At 38.5% G+C, this 15,030-nt stretch overlaps 1 protein-coding gene across 2 annotated transcripts in view; it reads left to right on the forward strand.

Annotated features, from left to right (window-relative positions):
• PIK3C2A (phosphatidylinositol-4-phosphate 3-kinase catalytic subunit type 2 alpha) overlaps nucleotides 1–15,022 on the forward strand; it is a 50,743-nt gene extending 35,721 nt beyond the window's left edge. For both annotated transcript variants that reach the window (XM_071427862.1, XM_071427864.1), the window contains exons 17-33: nucleotides 103–196; nucleotides 446–540; nucleotides 871–1,051; nucleotides 1,591–1,695; nucleotides 2,714–2,806; nucleotides 3,056–3,185; nucleotides 4,634–4,770; nucleotides 5,430–5,599; nucleotides 5,863–6,019; nucleotides 6,440–6,549; nucleotides 7,745–7,952; nucleotides 9,736–9,860; nucleotides 10,254–10,371; nucleotides 10,464–10,545; nucleotides 10,965–11,074; nucleotides 11,308–11,433; nucleotides 12,014–15,022. In XM_071427862.1, the coding sequence (XP_071283963.1) occupies nucleotides 103–196; nucleotides 446–540; nucleotides 871–1,051; nucleotides 1,591–1,695; nucleotides 2,714–2,806; nucleotides 3,056–3,185; nucleotides 4,634–4,770; nucleotides 5,430–5,599; nucleotides 5,863–6,019; nucleotides 6,440–6,549; nucleotides 7,745–7,952; nucleotides 9,736–9,860; nucleotides 10,254–10,371; nucleotides 10,464–10,545; nucleotides 10,965–11,074; nucleotides 11,308–11,433; nucleotides 12,014–12,196 (2,224 nt within the window). In that variant the 3' untranslated portion in view covers nucleotides 12,197–15,022. The remainder of the gene's footprint in view (nucleotides 1–102; nucleotides 197–445; nucleotides 541–870; nucleotides 1,052–1,590; nucleotides 1,696–2,713; nucleotides 2,807–3,055; nucleotides 3,186–4,633; nucleotides 4,771–5,429; nucleotides 5,600–5,862; nucleotides 6,020–6,439; nucleotides 6,550–7,744; nucleotides 7,953–9,735; nucleotides 9,861–10,253; nucleotides 10,372–10,463; nucleotides 10,546–10,964; nucleotides 11,075–11,307; nucleotides 11,434–12,013) is intronic.
• The last annotated feature ends 8 nt before the right edge of the window (nucleotides 15,023–15,030 follow it).

Genomic DNA, 15,030 nt, shown 5'->3' on the forward strand with positions numbered 1-15,030 from the left:
TACATGGTTGCTTTTCTATCTAGCTGATCTCAAAAAAAGAATAAGAAAAAAAATCCTACATGAGCAGAGAAAATTTGATGTGGATTTGTGGTGACTTTTTAGGTTTGCTGATCAGGAAGTACGAAATACAGCTGTGAACTGGATAGAGACATTGAGTGATGATGAGTTAACAGATTTCCTCCCTCAGTTTGTGCAGGTAAGACTTGCTGCCTACATAGAAGTTCAAATTTTTCTGGCTCTTGAATACACAAAGGAGTTGTTTCTGCCTAGCAGCAGAAGTTGTGTGCCTCTAACTGTAATGCACAGTAGAGGAAACAATTTGAATAAATAATCTCTTTGTGACTGTCCAAAGTATTTGTGGTAACTATCTGTGCATTAGTCACAAAATATATCTTCATCAAGAATTAAATGCAGACCTGATTTATGTCATTTCCATTGTATTTAGGCATTGAAGTATGAGACCTACCTTGACAGTGCTCTTGTGAAATTTCTTTTGGCTCGGGCACTGGGAAGCATTCGGGTTGCACACTACCTGTACTGGTAAGGGGTTCTCTGTTCATTGATCATGTCATGTGTGTGAAACAAGATTAATATTGCAGATAAAAAATCCTTCCTAACATCATCATTCAGTAACATAACAATGGTTCTTATGAATGGTGATTATACAGAATGTAGATCCTGGTTGTGCTGTTGTTTTTTTTAATGAAAGATAATGCCTCTACAAAGCACAAACTTCTGTTTTTTTCTATCCTGTATATCAGTAACTTCAGACATATATGGTACTGATTCACTAAACTATTTTAATGTCTTAACATTACATTGTTTGCTGTATTATCCATAGGAAAATTTAACTTATATCTTTTGTTTCAGGCTTCTTAAGGATACACTGTATGATACAAAGTTTGGTGTAAGGTATGAGCAAATTCTGGGAGCTTTTCTTTCAGTCTGTGGAAAAAGGCTGAGGGAAGAGCTGGAGAAGCAGACCAGGCTAGTGCAGCTCTTTGGAATGGTAGCAGAAAGAGTAAAGCAAATGAGTGGATCTGCTCGACAGGTGTGTATATATTTTTAATTCAAAACTAATCCACTTAATTGTCTTTTTAGTCTAAATTCAAAATGTTATGTAAATGTGTAGGAAATGTTATGAACCTGTTGCTCTGCAAAGTTTAATGAAGTTGATGCTTTTGTCAAGTTTGTTACCTGAAACATATGGTGAGGTGATAGGGCAAGAAAGTATAGGAGAGTTTCTGTGAATGATCAACTGGAAATGAATTTAAATCTCTTATTGCTGAAGAATGATCTCATCATGCAAAGGAATGGGATATCTGTTTTTGTGCTGGTGATAGAACTTAAGAGTTTGATGGAGTGGGATGCTGTCATCTGGTTCAGTCAAAAAAAGCCCCACAAACATGTGTGATGAATGTTACATTGCTAGGCTTAGGTATTTGTCATAGCTAAACCAGGAGCTGTAGTTTCTGGCATTCCTTTGACATTATGGAGTTAAAATAGTGCCTTCAGGGTAACTTTGTGCAGAAGTTTTCTGTAGATGATTCAATGAGAAAAATGTCAGCTGAATTTTCTTTCTGTCTGCAGGCTGCCTTGCAAAGTGGCATGGAGCGTGTGCAGTTGTTTTTCTTGAAGAACAAATGCCGTTTGCCTCTCAATCCCAGTCTTGTGGCAAAAGAGTTAAATATTAAGGTACTGCACATTCAGGGTTTCAAAACTCTTTTGTAAGAATTACATTTAGGTAAAGCTTTTACAAATGAAAAAGACCACTTCAAGTGCTTGAAAGCTCTTTATGCTGTGGAGATGGGGTTTAATCAAAAATGCTGATTGAATAAGGCAGCAAAATTCAGTGAGCAAAGATAAAATGTGTACAAATACAGTGTAAAACCAACAAGGGCGCTTGTGTTAAAAAATACAGACAGATAGCTGTAATAACTTACTACATCTTCAGGCCCTGTCTCCTGAGACCAGCAATTCTGAAAGTGCATGAAAAAGTCCTGTGTGCATTAGTAATCAAAAGAGGAAATTGACCAAGGATATAAAGTTCAAGCAGTGAGTAAATACTGTGAAACATGTGGAACTGCCTGATACTGATTATATCCAGATATGCTGGAGAGGGAGGCAGTAGCTTTATTTTATTGTCAAGGTCCAGCAAGTAATAATGTAGGAGAAGCAGGTAAATTATTTTTCCAGAACACTGCAAGGTTTGACAATATCTGCTCAACCACAGTCTTGATTATATCATCATGCATGACTGAAAACCTAAAGGTTTGTTAATGCTTGAACTAATCCTGTGTTTGAGAGACAGCTCATCTCACTTTCCTTCTCTACTGTAACTATTAAATCATGAGCAGGGACTTGAAAGCAGATAAATGAGAAGATACTGTGAAACACACAAATACACATTTTTAATACATCTCCTAGGTTTCAAGAAAAAGCTGCTGATAAAATATTTATTCATGTTTTATTCACTCTTCCCTTCAGAATGTTTGAAACATCACTGTGCAGCACTGTTGGCTTTTGTACAAGAATTCAACAAATAACAGCCAAAGGGCTCGTTATTCAAGGGAAGCACGTATTCACCACAATGGAAATGTTAAAAGTCTGAATAGACACATTGTGTGTCAAACCTGCTTGTTGTCAGAATGTCTTGTTTTCTGGGCTAGCAGGAATAGTCCTTTCTGACCATTGACATTAAATCTACTTGCAGGCTTGTTCTTTCTTCAGCTCCAATGCAGTACCACTCAAAGTTGCACTGATTAATGCTGACCCGCTGGGAGAAGAAATTAATGTGATGTTTAAGGTAGGCCTTGCATGTGTATTGGAGAAAATAAAGAAGTTGAATGATAATCACTATTTCGTTGGTATCAATTAATTTTAGCATAGACCAGTAAGCTTAGTTATTCCATGAGTTTGCTCCTGTGTATCTAGAAAGCAACAAGTGAACAGTCCATAAAACATAAAAATCTACCACATGTGAAAGTTTAATTGTAGCCTGTTTCGCTTTCAAATTTACTGTGTCACTGGTTAACTTTTTATTTTTCCATTTAAGGTTGGAGAAGATCTGAGACAAGATATGTTGGCTTTACAAATGATTAAGATCATGGATAAGATCTGGCTGCAGGAGGGACTGGATCTAAGGATGGTTATCTTCAAGTGTCTCTCAACTGGAAAAGACCGAGGTGCTAAACCAGATGCTGCTTTTAATCTTTGCTTCCCTCCTTCAATTTCTTGTCATTCTGATAATGAAAAACCTCTGGGAAGAAGGTGCCAAGTAACAGTTCCACTGCAAGGAACTTCAGTACTTGAGAGAAGAATAAGTTAGATTGTTCTGAATTTCCTGATGGCTGAGTGGCATCCAGATGTGTTTTCTTGAGTGCTCTGTTGTCAATGAACAGTGGGACAAACAAATACAGTGATAAAAATCAAGGTTGCTATTCATGCTCTTACAGCAACACAAGAAAATAATGTTGCTACAGCAATCCTTATTCTGAAAGTTTAATTATGGTGAAAGTATTCCAGTGCAAACCAAAATGCTGAAGTGTTTGGAATCTGCTGCAGTTGTGTCAGGGAGTATCATTCTGGTTCTGAAATGTGCAAAAAGAAGAAAAATTTGAACTAGCCCTTGACATGCACACACACTGTCCCCCAGCACTTGTGTCATATTCTGGTGAAAGTTCCTTGGCAAGATGAAGTTGTCTCTGGGGTTTGAAAGTAGGTCACAGAACTCTGAGTGCAAATACTGTGCCCTGCACCTTGAACATGCTTTTTGCTAGTTTTAGCTAATTCTCTAGAGCTAGTCAATAGAAACCAAAGATATTTAAGAGGATAATCAATAAATTAAATATTTCTTTAGTCAGATGAACAGCATGACCAAAACTCTTAAATACATGGAAAAGATGGAAATTTAGGTTGGCAAAACTGAGCAAAAAGCTTCTATTTATGTAAGACTTGCTTTTTAGAGAAACAGATGGCTTTTCCTCCTACTCTGAATGATGACTTGATTTATGTAGCTTTTTTTCTTGTTGCTAATATTAGTGTCATTAAAGTACTCGAAATATTGACGGGGAAGAGTCAAATGGATCTAAATTACAGACATACCTTTAGTAGCTCTTGCCAAAATAGAAGTAAAATTCTGTTAATCAACTAAATGTTTTCCTTTTATGATTTAGCTGTACAAATATTTTTAGTAAATTATTTCTCCAAAATAAGGCCACATATGAAGCCCACTGTCTGGTCTGTTTCAACACTTGACAGCAGATAAAGTTACTAGATTAATTCACTATCAGTGTGTGGGAATTGCCAGCATCAAAGTATTTTGCCCAATTTAGAGTAAAAGTTTGTGTGGTAGAAACTAATTATTCAAAGTATAACTTAAGTGTGCATTCTAGCAACTGTAACTAGTTGTACTGAAGCAATCTAAGTTGGATTGCTGCATGTTTCATGGTTTACTTTGTAACATAGTCTGTGGAAATGCTTGGGGGACTAACAGAATTATTTTTACTCATGACCAAGTTTTCAAGGAGTTTGATCTATAACTGTAAGATTCATCATTGTTAGGAATGACTAATAAAAATGCAGCATCACTTAAGGAGATGCCTAAATACACTTTATTTTATTCTGTATCAAGGCATGGTAGAGCTTGTTCCTGCTTCAGATACACTTAGGAAAATTCAAGTGGAATATGGAGTGACAGGTTCTTTTAAGGACAAGCCTCTGGCTGAATGGTTGCGGAAGTATAATCCTACAGAGGAGGAGTATGAAAAGGTAACTTTTCAGCACTGGGTTTTTGGTTTTGAAGATCATTTAAAAGGGCTAAGTACAATCTGATGAAAGAATGAAATTCATATTCCAGGTCTTCCATTGAAATGTTTGGTTTGTGTCTTTAAGAAACTTAATTTTTTTCTATACTTGGAAAAGAGTAAATTAAAATCCCTCCCTTACAAAAAGGAGCCAGATGGATTCTCAGGATTCTCATCAAGAGTTTTTATTTGATATAGAAAAAATGTACTTTAAATTCAAGACAGGGGACTAGTGGCTGCTCTTAACTGTAGTTTAGGAGCAGTGGCCTCTTCTTGTACACATGAGATTCAAAAATTTAAATCTTTTTTTGGGCTATAATGCCATTACAATACATTGGAAATACAAGTCTTGTACCCTTTTCTTTGCTAACTCCTCTTTTGTCTTCAACTACTATTTTCTCTTTCATTTATGTTAAAAATAAAATAACCATTTTTGCTGGAAAGTGGGATATTGAGAGATTTTGGCAAAGCTTAACTGTTTGAAGAACAGTATTTGGGGGGAAAAAAAGGAAATTTTTATTGCCTGGTTTGGATTTTGCATTCATCAAGGTTGACTGTTGAATACATGAATTATGTTTTTCCACTGATATTTGATCTCAATTCACTTCTTTTCTCTCTTCCCAGGCTTCAGAGAACTTCATCTACTCTTGTGCAGGATGCTGTGTAGCCACTTATGTCCTGGGAATCTGTGACCGCCACAACGATAACATAATGCTCCGGAACACTGGGCATATGTTCCACATCGACTTTGGGAAGTTTCTGGGACATGCACAAATGTTTGGGAGCTTTAAAAGGTATTTTCTGTACCTAAGCAATGTGGAGAATGAAGTGATTTTCTAAGTGTTCTCTGAGAGACCTGCTGTAGGTCCAGTACCATGTGAATGTGCTGTGTAACCTGGGCCAGCACTTGGGAGAGGAACCCAATCCAAACCCATGAAATGGCATTAATGGAATATTTAATATTGTGACCTCTGGGTGGGGATGGAGGGCAGCAGGAAGCACATGACAACAAAGAGACCTTAAGATGAACTCATTAATTTCTGTGCTTTTTGAACAGGGATCGAGCTCCTTTTGTGCTGACATCAGATATGGCTTATGTCATTAATGGTGGAGAAAAACCCACCATTCGCTTTCAGCTGTTCGTGGATCTCTGTTGCCAAGCTTACAACTTGATAAGGAAACATGCCAGCCTCTTCCTTAACCTACTTTCATTGGTAATCATTTTTCACATTCAATTGAATTGATAGGTCTGTCATGCTGGGTTGTATTAAAAACTATGCCTTTTATGCTGCAGAAATTCATAATGCGGGTTTTTTTAAAAAAGCCAGAAACATCTGATCTACTTTTTGGGAAAGCTTCATTTGGAATCTTTTAAGCTTTTTTACTACCTACCTCTTTCTTGAAAAATTAAAACTAATATACTACCACAAATTGCACTGCAAAGAGTTTTTAACTGCTTTTAATTCAGCAGAAATAGTGAATAACTGCTGATTATAAGTAATTGGTGTCTATTGCCGTTAGTATTAAGCAGATTAGCGCAGCTACAAATGAATTTGAGGGTCTAAGTCTTAATCATTTCAGTATAAAATCATATTTGGTTTATTACATTAAAACTAAATTTCATTTTCTTGTAGATGCTTTCTTCTGGGTTACCAGAACTAAGTGGAGTTCAGGACTTGAAGTATGTCCAGGATGCTCTCCAGCCCCAAACAACAGATGCAGAAGCCACCATTTTCTTTACAAGGTATTGGAAAAGGGAAAACTAAAATATCTCACAGTATCATCCTCTTAATGGAAGATTTCTGATAGGAAAACACCTCCTAGGGATGGTCACAAACATGTCTGTACAAGTTGAATAGTTACACTGTACAATCATAAAAGATCAGTTAACTACATAGGTAAGATCAGTTCTGTGTAACAGTAATGCTTGTGCTAAAGTACCTTGCAGATTCTAGGGGTGACCTGGTGTGAAAAATTGGTTTAAAGTGCTGAGAGTAAATAATTCTGTCTGGCTGTTTAACAGCTACATTTTGAATACACCCTAAATTATTTAATAGCTGAGTATATGATGGAAAGCATGGTAAAGAAGTTCTCTCTTGGAGAAGTGCTTTTGCACAATGGGGAGGGAGGGATGATGCCTATGCTAAGTGGAGGAGTGCATACAGTGTAACTGAGATGTTGCAATGTGCTATAAAAGTGTTACTGCACTTCAGATACACAGGGGAAACTGCAGTGGTGTGCATGCAACTTAAAATCAGGGAAAAGTTGAGGCAGGAAGGGACCTTTAAAGGCCATCTAAGACCAATCCTCCTGCAATGAGCAGGGGCATCCACAATTAGGTGAACATCCTCAGAAATGTGTCCTGGCATGTACAACATCTCTGGGCAACCTGTTCTGGTGTTCCACCACTCTTACTGTAAAAAAATTTTCTTTCTTATATCTAATCTGAATCTATCCTCATACACTTTATCCCTTGTCCTCTTACAGCAGGTGCTGCTAAAAAGTTTGTCCCCATCCTTTCTATAAGTTCCCTTTAAGTAGGAATGGCTTCCCCATGAAAGGCCACAATAAGATCTCCCCAGAGCCTTCTCTAGTCTGAGCAATCCCCATTCTCTCAGACTGTTCTCACAGGAGAGGTGTTCATCCTGCTGATAATTTCTGTGGGCCTTCTCTGGACCTGCTGCAACAGGTCCATGTCTTGCCAGGGCTCCAGAGTTGGATGCATGTCTGGAAAGCCTTCACATCTCCACTAAAAACCTATTCCAAATTTGGATACTGAGTCTTCTATTAAATGTTGATATGATACTATTTATATAGCCCAATGATCACTCTTAAAAACCTTTTCTTTGTCAGTAAGAAAGAGGGTTTATTTTTCTTCACCTTGAGTCTGATGCATTGACAGAACCACTTTTGTGTGTTTTGATGTTTCCTTTTTCTAGGCTGATCGAATCCAGTCTGGGGAGTGTTGCCACAAAGTTCAATTTCTTCATTCACAACTTGGCTCAGCTGCGTTTCTCAGGTCTGCCTTCTAATGATGAGCCCATCCTGTCATTTTCTGCTAAAACCTATTCTCTCAAACAAGATGGCCGAATCAAACAAGTGTCTGTGTTCACCTATCAGAAGAGATACAACCCAGATAAACACTATGTAAGTACCTGGGAGCTGTTTCCATTCAGGGAGGATAATGGGGTGTTTTCTTCCAACAAGACACAGGGAAGGGACAGGGACAGCTGACCAAAACCAGCCAGAGGGATATTCCACAGCCTATAATGTCACTGTCAGCAATAAAAGGCAGGTGTAGAGGAAGAAAGCAGGAGATGGGAGAGGGTTGTCTTCCAAGGTGGCTTTTTTGGGAACTGGCTGAGCATGGATCTGCCTATGGGCTGTGGCAATTGTCTTGCATCACCTTCCCTCCTCAGAAGCATCTTTATCTCAGCCCACGGATCTTCTCACTCTTGCTCTCCCTGCTGTCCTACTGGTGAGGGGGAGGGAGTGAGCAAGCAGCTGTGTGGGTGCTGAGCTGCTGGACAGCAGCAGCAGCACTGCTAGAGTACAGACTGGCATTTCTAGCATCCCATAATATCTTGCAAAGTGAAAACACCTCTTGAAAAGCATCTAGAAGGAAGTAGAAAGGGCAGAAGTAGTGTTGGTGGAGATTATTTTAAAATACAGAAAGAAAGTTGAGTCATGTTGATGGGCTTTTTGTAGCTGCCTTCTGCAAAATGTCTCCTTCCTGAGTAGGAGTTGTAAAATCAGACACTCTGGTTTTGGTCTGACCTTCCATTAAAGTTTGGTTTGTTACTCCTAAGTTAGAGCATTGTTTCCTCTACTAATGCACTTACACTCTTAGTCTCACTAGATACACCAACCATTGCGATTTGCCCTCAGATTTTAATAGACCTGGGTTACACTTTGAGACTTAATGTTTGTATTCCTATGCAGATGTGCAACTTTCTTCAAATTTTTTTAGTTGTTTTATTTCTCTACTGCTATTTGCTGGGCTGGAGTAATCGGTTCAAGTTACATTGTCCAGAACTTTTTTATAACATGAGCTATATTGATAGATGTAAATGTAAGTCTCTTTCCAAGCTGTGTTTGCTGTAAATATCTTAATCTGGTAAGACACCAGCAAGGGAAAGCAGAACAAATCTGACTAATGCTGGAAGTGAAGAGCTTTGTTCTGAATCACTGTATAATAAATGAATTTGAGTATCCTGGTCTAAGCCAAAACAGCCTCGCCTCTTCCAGGAAACTGTTAGGATGGTCTAGATTCTGTCCAGATTTTAAAAGTTAAATTATATGTTAAAAGTGTAACTCCTCTGCCCATAAAATGAGGATGCTGAACTGAATTTTCTGTGCAGCTCTCAAACTTAATTTCGCTTAAATTATGTGAATGTGCCCTGTGACTGTACTCACAATCCTTTGAAAAATTATTTTTGTATAATGCAGTGCACTTGCATCCTCCTGCCAAATTATCACTTTAAAAGTGGAATCCTTTAGAATTAGGAGGGAATTAAATTGAAAAAAATGCACCTGAAAACTTCTGTGGTGGTTCTGGCCCCACAGATACATGTCTTAATGTAATCCTGCACCAGTGTTAACATTTTGCATACCTGCTATGGACTTCTTATGAGGCTTCAATGGGAGAGTGTGCACAGTTCAGCCTTACCTACCTTCATCATCACCCTTCATCTGTCAGCTGTGGATCTACCTTGTGGGAAGACCATGTGATGTTACTTTGCATGATGGGCTACTTATAATTCTACTATGAAATGCCAGTGTTGGAATAAGGGATATAATAATGGGATATGTATTCAGGAGAAGGATTGCTATAGGAGAAAGAGTTGATTGAAGAGTGAAGAAAATTATATGGTTAACTAATTTTATAATATTTTTATATCAAATACTTTTATTTTTGTGTTTTGGGCAGATCTATGTAGTGAGAGTTTTGAGAGAAGGGCAAGTTGAGCCAACATTTGTCTTCCGAACATTTGATGAGTTCCAGGAGCTCCACAACAAACTTGGCATTCTCTTTCCTCTTTGGAAGTTACCAGGGTATGTTCCTAACTCACTCATCACTATTACCAAAGCAACAAAACTGCTCCCAGCTGGGTGGAGCAAGAAATAGCTTGAAATGGAGACAAAACTGCTGAGGGGCAAACTAGACCTCAAAGTTGGCAATTGAGGGAGAAAGCAGTTGTCTCTCAGACTTAAGGAGGAGATCCAGAGGAGCATCTCAGTGTTGTGGTCTGTGTCATATCACATATAATAATTACCTATCAATATTTCCTTGCCTTTCTGGAGTGTCATAACCCATGCTGTGTTTCCACTCTGGATTGGCAAAAGACCCCCAGATGTCATCACTTGAGGATGGAAATGACAATGGAACCCAGCTGTACTTACTTCTGATAAAGTAACTGAAAACTCTGTGTTGTTCTTCTCATGTAGCTTTCCTAATAAGATGGTTCTGGGAAGGACACATATCAAAGATGTAGCAGCCAAAAGAAAAGTGGAGCTCAACAGCTACATACAGAGCCTGATGAACAGTTCTCCAGAGGTGGCAGAAGTGAGTATATGTAATTTAAATCAAATGCAAATTTTCAAGTTTTGGTGCTTTTTAACACTTAAACTAACATGTAACATTTCTTCCAAATTTAGTGTGATCTTGTTTATACTTTTTTCCATCCATTACTTCGTGATGACAAAGTGGAAGGAATAGATGGAATAGCCAGACCTGCAGGTAAGGGATGTTTATAAATTGAATTATATAGTTTGACACATTTACAGTGTGAATCTTTGGAATGTTTTTTACTTACCTGGAGTTTTCTCTCATTGAAAACTGCATCACTATCTTTCCAAATGTGCCTACATACAATTTCAAGGACATACATACCAAAAGTTGAAATAATGTGTGTTATCACTTGGGCTTGTTTATGGCTTGCCTGAATTATTCAGATTTTCACTCCAAACCTCCAGGCTGGTTCTTGCAAGAGAATGCAAAAACCTTTAAAGCCTGTAGCCTTTCACCTGTTAGAGAGCTAGAAATTAAATCAAGAACTGAACTTGGTCTAAGACTTGTATTTTTTCCCATATGTGATAAGTCAGTGTAGTAGTGATGAAAATGTACCAGTATCACAGAAGAAATAATTGTTATTTCAGATACAAGTCCATCAAGTCCTACCTCAGGCAAAGTGGGAGGAGAAGTGAAGCTATCCATATCCTATAGAAATAGCACTCTATTTGTCATGGTGATGCACATCAAAGACCTGGTAAGTGGAGATACTGCACTCACTGCCAAAAACTTTCCATTTTCTCAATTACCATCCTGACTTAGATGGATGCAGGAATGGTGAAACTCTCTCTTTTCTTCTAAATTTTCTAACTGCCTGCTTAATTAACTGCTGCTTTTGATTAGCTTGATTGCAAAGTCTGCACACTTGAAAATAAATATGCAGTTAGCCCCTAATTAGTTTTCTAACTTGTCTTGTTTCTTTGGCTGTAGGTTACTGAAGATGGTGCAGATCCAAATCCCTATGTGAAAACCTATTTACTTCCAGACATGCACAAAACATCCAAACGCAAAACCAAAATCTCCCGGAAGACAAGAAACCCAACTTTCAATGAAATGGCAAGTTAAAATTTTATGTGACAACTTCCTGTAGCTTACTATAATCTCTTATTCTAAACAGTAATTAAAATATTACTGCTTTAGACTAAAAATAGTCTAAAAAGAAAGTGAATATGTATAAATGGAAAAGGAACTGTTTCCAAAAACTTTGTGCCCTGTTTAAATATAAAGCATCTTATGCTATAAGATCTTATAAAGATCTTATAAAGCATCTTAGTGGGTCAGTGTGCTATTACAAGGAAGCAGAAATTTCTCAGACTGACTCTGAGGAGTGATGTGGAGAAGGTAAGGAATCTTAAACTAAAACTCCCCCTGCCCTGGATTCACTGACTCATGATGTGGACAAAAATGAATTCAGAAGTCTTGGTGTGTAAATAGTACTTCAGTCATTTTAAACACTTAACATGGGGAGTACAGAATAAGACAGGGATGTCCTTCAGCCCATTATGTGAGAAAGGGATGTGCTGAATGGTCACAGTGTGTAGTTCAGACATCTTCAGTGGCTGGGCAGGCAGAAGAAAGGGCAGCCTGGGTAATTTCTTTTGGCTAACCAGACAATTCCTGCATTCTCACCTCCCAGCTCGTGTACAGCGGATACAGCATGGAGACTCTGAAACAGAGGGAGCTGCAGTTAAGTGTGCTGAGTGCAGAATCGTTACGTGAGAACTTCTTCCTGGGTGGAATTACACTGCCACTGAAGGACTTCAACCTGAGCAAGGAGACTGTGAACTGGTATCGACTGACTGCTGTGCCCTACCTGTGAACTCAGTCACCCCAGAACAGTTGTATTCACTTGTGCTTTGTGCATCTTCCTACTTGAAGATAACCTGTACATCTGAAAGCAAGAGACTCTCCATTTCAACAGATATATTGGACCAATGTTCAGGTAGCCTCATTTGGAGGATTGCAAAAATACTGCTTTGTACCCATGTGATGTTATCAAAGCATCGTTTGGAAGTATTTAAGAGTTGTGGGTAAAGGAAGGGGTTTTTAAGCCATCAGTGAAGGTGAGATGAGCAGTTTGACCATGCTGGTTGGTTGAACCATAACTCAGTCATTAGGCCTGAGGATGCAGTGCATTTTTGTTTTTGAATTGTTGCCGCTGTTGTGGCATTCACGACACGATGCTGGAGAACATCAAAGAAGTTGCATATTTTAGGATTACATTCCCACTACTAATGAGACATCACAGAAACAGCAACAGGTAAACTTTTGGTGTCTGCACACACACCTGTAGAAATGAAGGTTGAAGGGCTGGGAAAATTCCTTAAAAACATTTAATTCATGCTTCTCTGAGACTTATTGGAGTGAGTGCCAATAGTGGAAGTTGTAAATAATGGTGCCTTATAATTCAAATGCTTCTCTTTTACCTCATTTCTGGTATTTAAATATGTATACATATTAACTTTGAGCTCCTTATACAGGGGGAACATTCTCATATTTGATACCTTGCAGGTCCTACTGGAAGCCTTTTCCCAGGATGTTATTTACAAATAGCATCACTTATACTAATCTTCACAATGTATTCAACTTAAATAAGTTTTTTTTCCTACTCCATCTTCTATCCATGGTCTCCAAAAATTGAATGAAGACTGGCTGAATGTGGTACTGTAGGAAATGTACCCAGCTTCTCAGTGGGGGTTTTTGTTATAATTTCTAGAACTTTTCAATACTGCAGTGATTAAGTGTGGAACAGATTCAAACACTAATCCAAAGTGGCATTTGCATCTGTGCTTCCAGGGAAAGGGTGGCCTCTAATTGAAAAGCACCACTGCTGGCTGAATTGCAGGCCAGAAATTAGTTCCTATTAACAGCTTTGAGAGAGGAACTTGGCTGGTTTTTTTTTCCCTTTAGCAGTTCACAGCAATACAGTTTCTCACTCCCAGTAAGAACTACTCCAACTAAACTACTTCATTTCAAGGAATATTAGATTTGAATATATTGTGACAGTGGAGTGCAATTTTCACTATCTCCCATTAATACCACTGCTTACTTAATTAGGCCTTTCTGCACTACAGGTGTCACCTTTTTGTTCACCTAATTTGGGATTTAGGATGTTCATGTTCTGTGTAAAGAAAGCTCTAAAGTTGCACACTTCTTTAGTACAAAATTGTGAAACAAACTTTTAAAGTGAAATATGCAACTATGAATGAGGACACAATACGGGGAAAGCCTTCTATCTACCCAACACTAAAAACCTATTTTATAATCCAATTTTCCTTCCCCTGCTACTGACCAATCTCCCTTCAGTACAGAAGAGAGAAGTAAACTTGAATCTCCTGGTGCCTAAATGATTCATGGTCCAATTTCATAGGAATTATTGCAATTAAAAAGCTAATGATACCTTGAATGTTAGAAACTGGGCCAATACTAATGGGCGCTAACAAATCCCAGTTGTAGTAGGCATCCTCTGCATATTTTTCATTTAGTATATAGCCTGTAAATAATAAACTATATAACTAACTAGATATATTTCCTGCTCACTTGATGCTTTTGAGACTTACTCCATTCCATCATTAGAATCACAAGTCACTTAAACACAGGAAAGTAGACTACTGTTTTTGTGAAACGTTCCATTGTGAAATAAAATGAAAGCAATATGGACTGCCTTTTTTGCAGTTTGCTATTAAAGCACAGTGTCTTACAGCACAAAATACAATTAAACTAAAATCATTTAAAAGTTATTTGCAGTTTTAACAGTTGTCTGGACTGAAAACAAAAAAAAAGTATAGTACTGTATTACTGTTAGCACATGTCCTGACTTCTGATTTAATCTTCTTCATAGCTTAACTCATTTTGTGCCTTTCCCTTCCTTTTCAAAACCATCACTGGCTGGAGCTTTTTATGGTCATGGATTTTATGTTGTCTATGGGATCTGGCCTTGGCCTCTCCTCACGTGTAGAGGACCAGCACCAAGTTTGCACCTCTTTGCACTATTCTCAATTACAAAAAAACTGATTGTTGCAATAAGAATTTTACCGTGCTACATAGAAAAACCAAGATGGATGTGAAAGAGGGAAATATTTGATTGGGATGGAATATACCAGTATGCTAAGTAGCTTGAAATTGTAGTTTTAACAGCTTTTTATATCTTGTTTAATGAAAAGAAAAAAAACATCTTTTATGCACCGTTTGACCTGCAGCCAGAAGTGTTATTGTCCCTCCAGACCTTGTGTTGGAATCCGAGAGCAGCAGCTTGCGCTAGGACCTCTTCCTCTACTAACCTCCAACTTTGCACTGAACTTTTTATTACTGCCTTTGTACGACAGCTGCCTGTCTCTGGACGCATGTGCGATCTTTGGTAAACGCTCTTTTCTCTATTTTTACAACTGTACGGTTGTGTAGAGCCCCCGTCACCCGCCTTAAGGCCGGGGCTGCCCCGGGGCCCGCCGTGTCCCCCTCGCCGGGCGCTCCCTCGCTCCCGGGGGGGCAGCGAGAGCAGGGCGCCTCCCTCCGTCTGTGTATCTCTGAGAACCAAATACTTTCATTAAACGATAATAAAGATGTACAATATGGCCCCGCGTGGGGCGCGTTCGCTGTGACTCCGTAACTCTCCTGTACGTACATTAAACACTATTCTGGAATAAAACCCAGCGC

This window comes from Agelaius tricolor, unplaced genomic scaffold, assembly GCF_023055355.1.
Source record: "Agelaius tricolor isolate 1412-34295 unplaced genomic scaffold, bAgeTri1.0.p SCAF_5, whole genome shotgun sequence".
Classification (NCBI taxonomy): Eukaryota; Metazoa; Chordata; class Aves; order Passeriformes; family Icteridae; genus Agelaius; species Agelaius tricolor.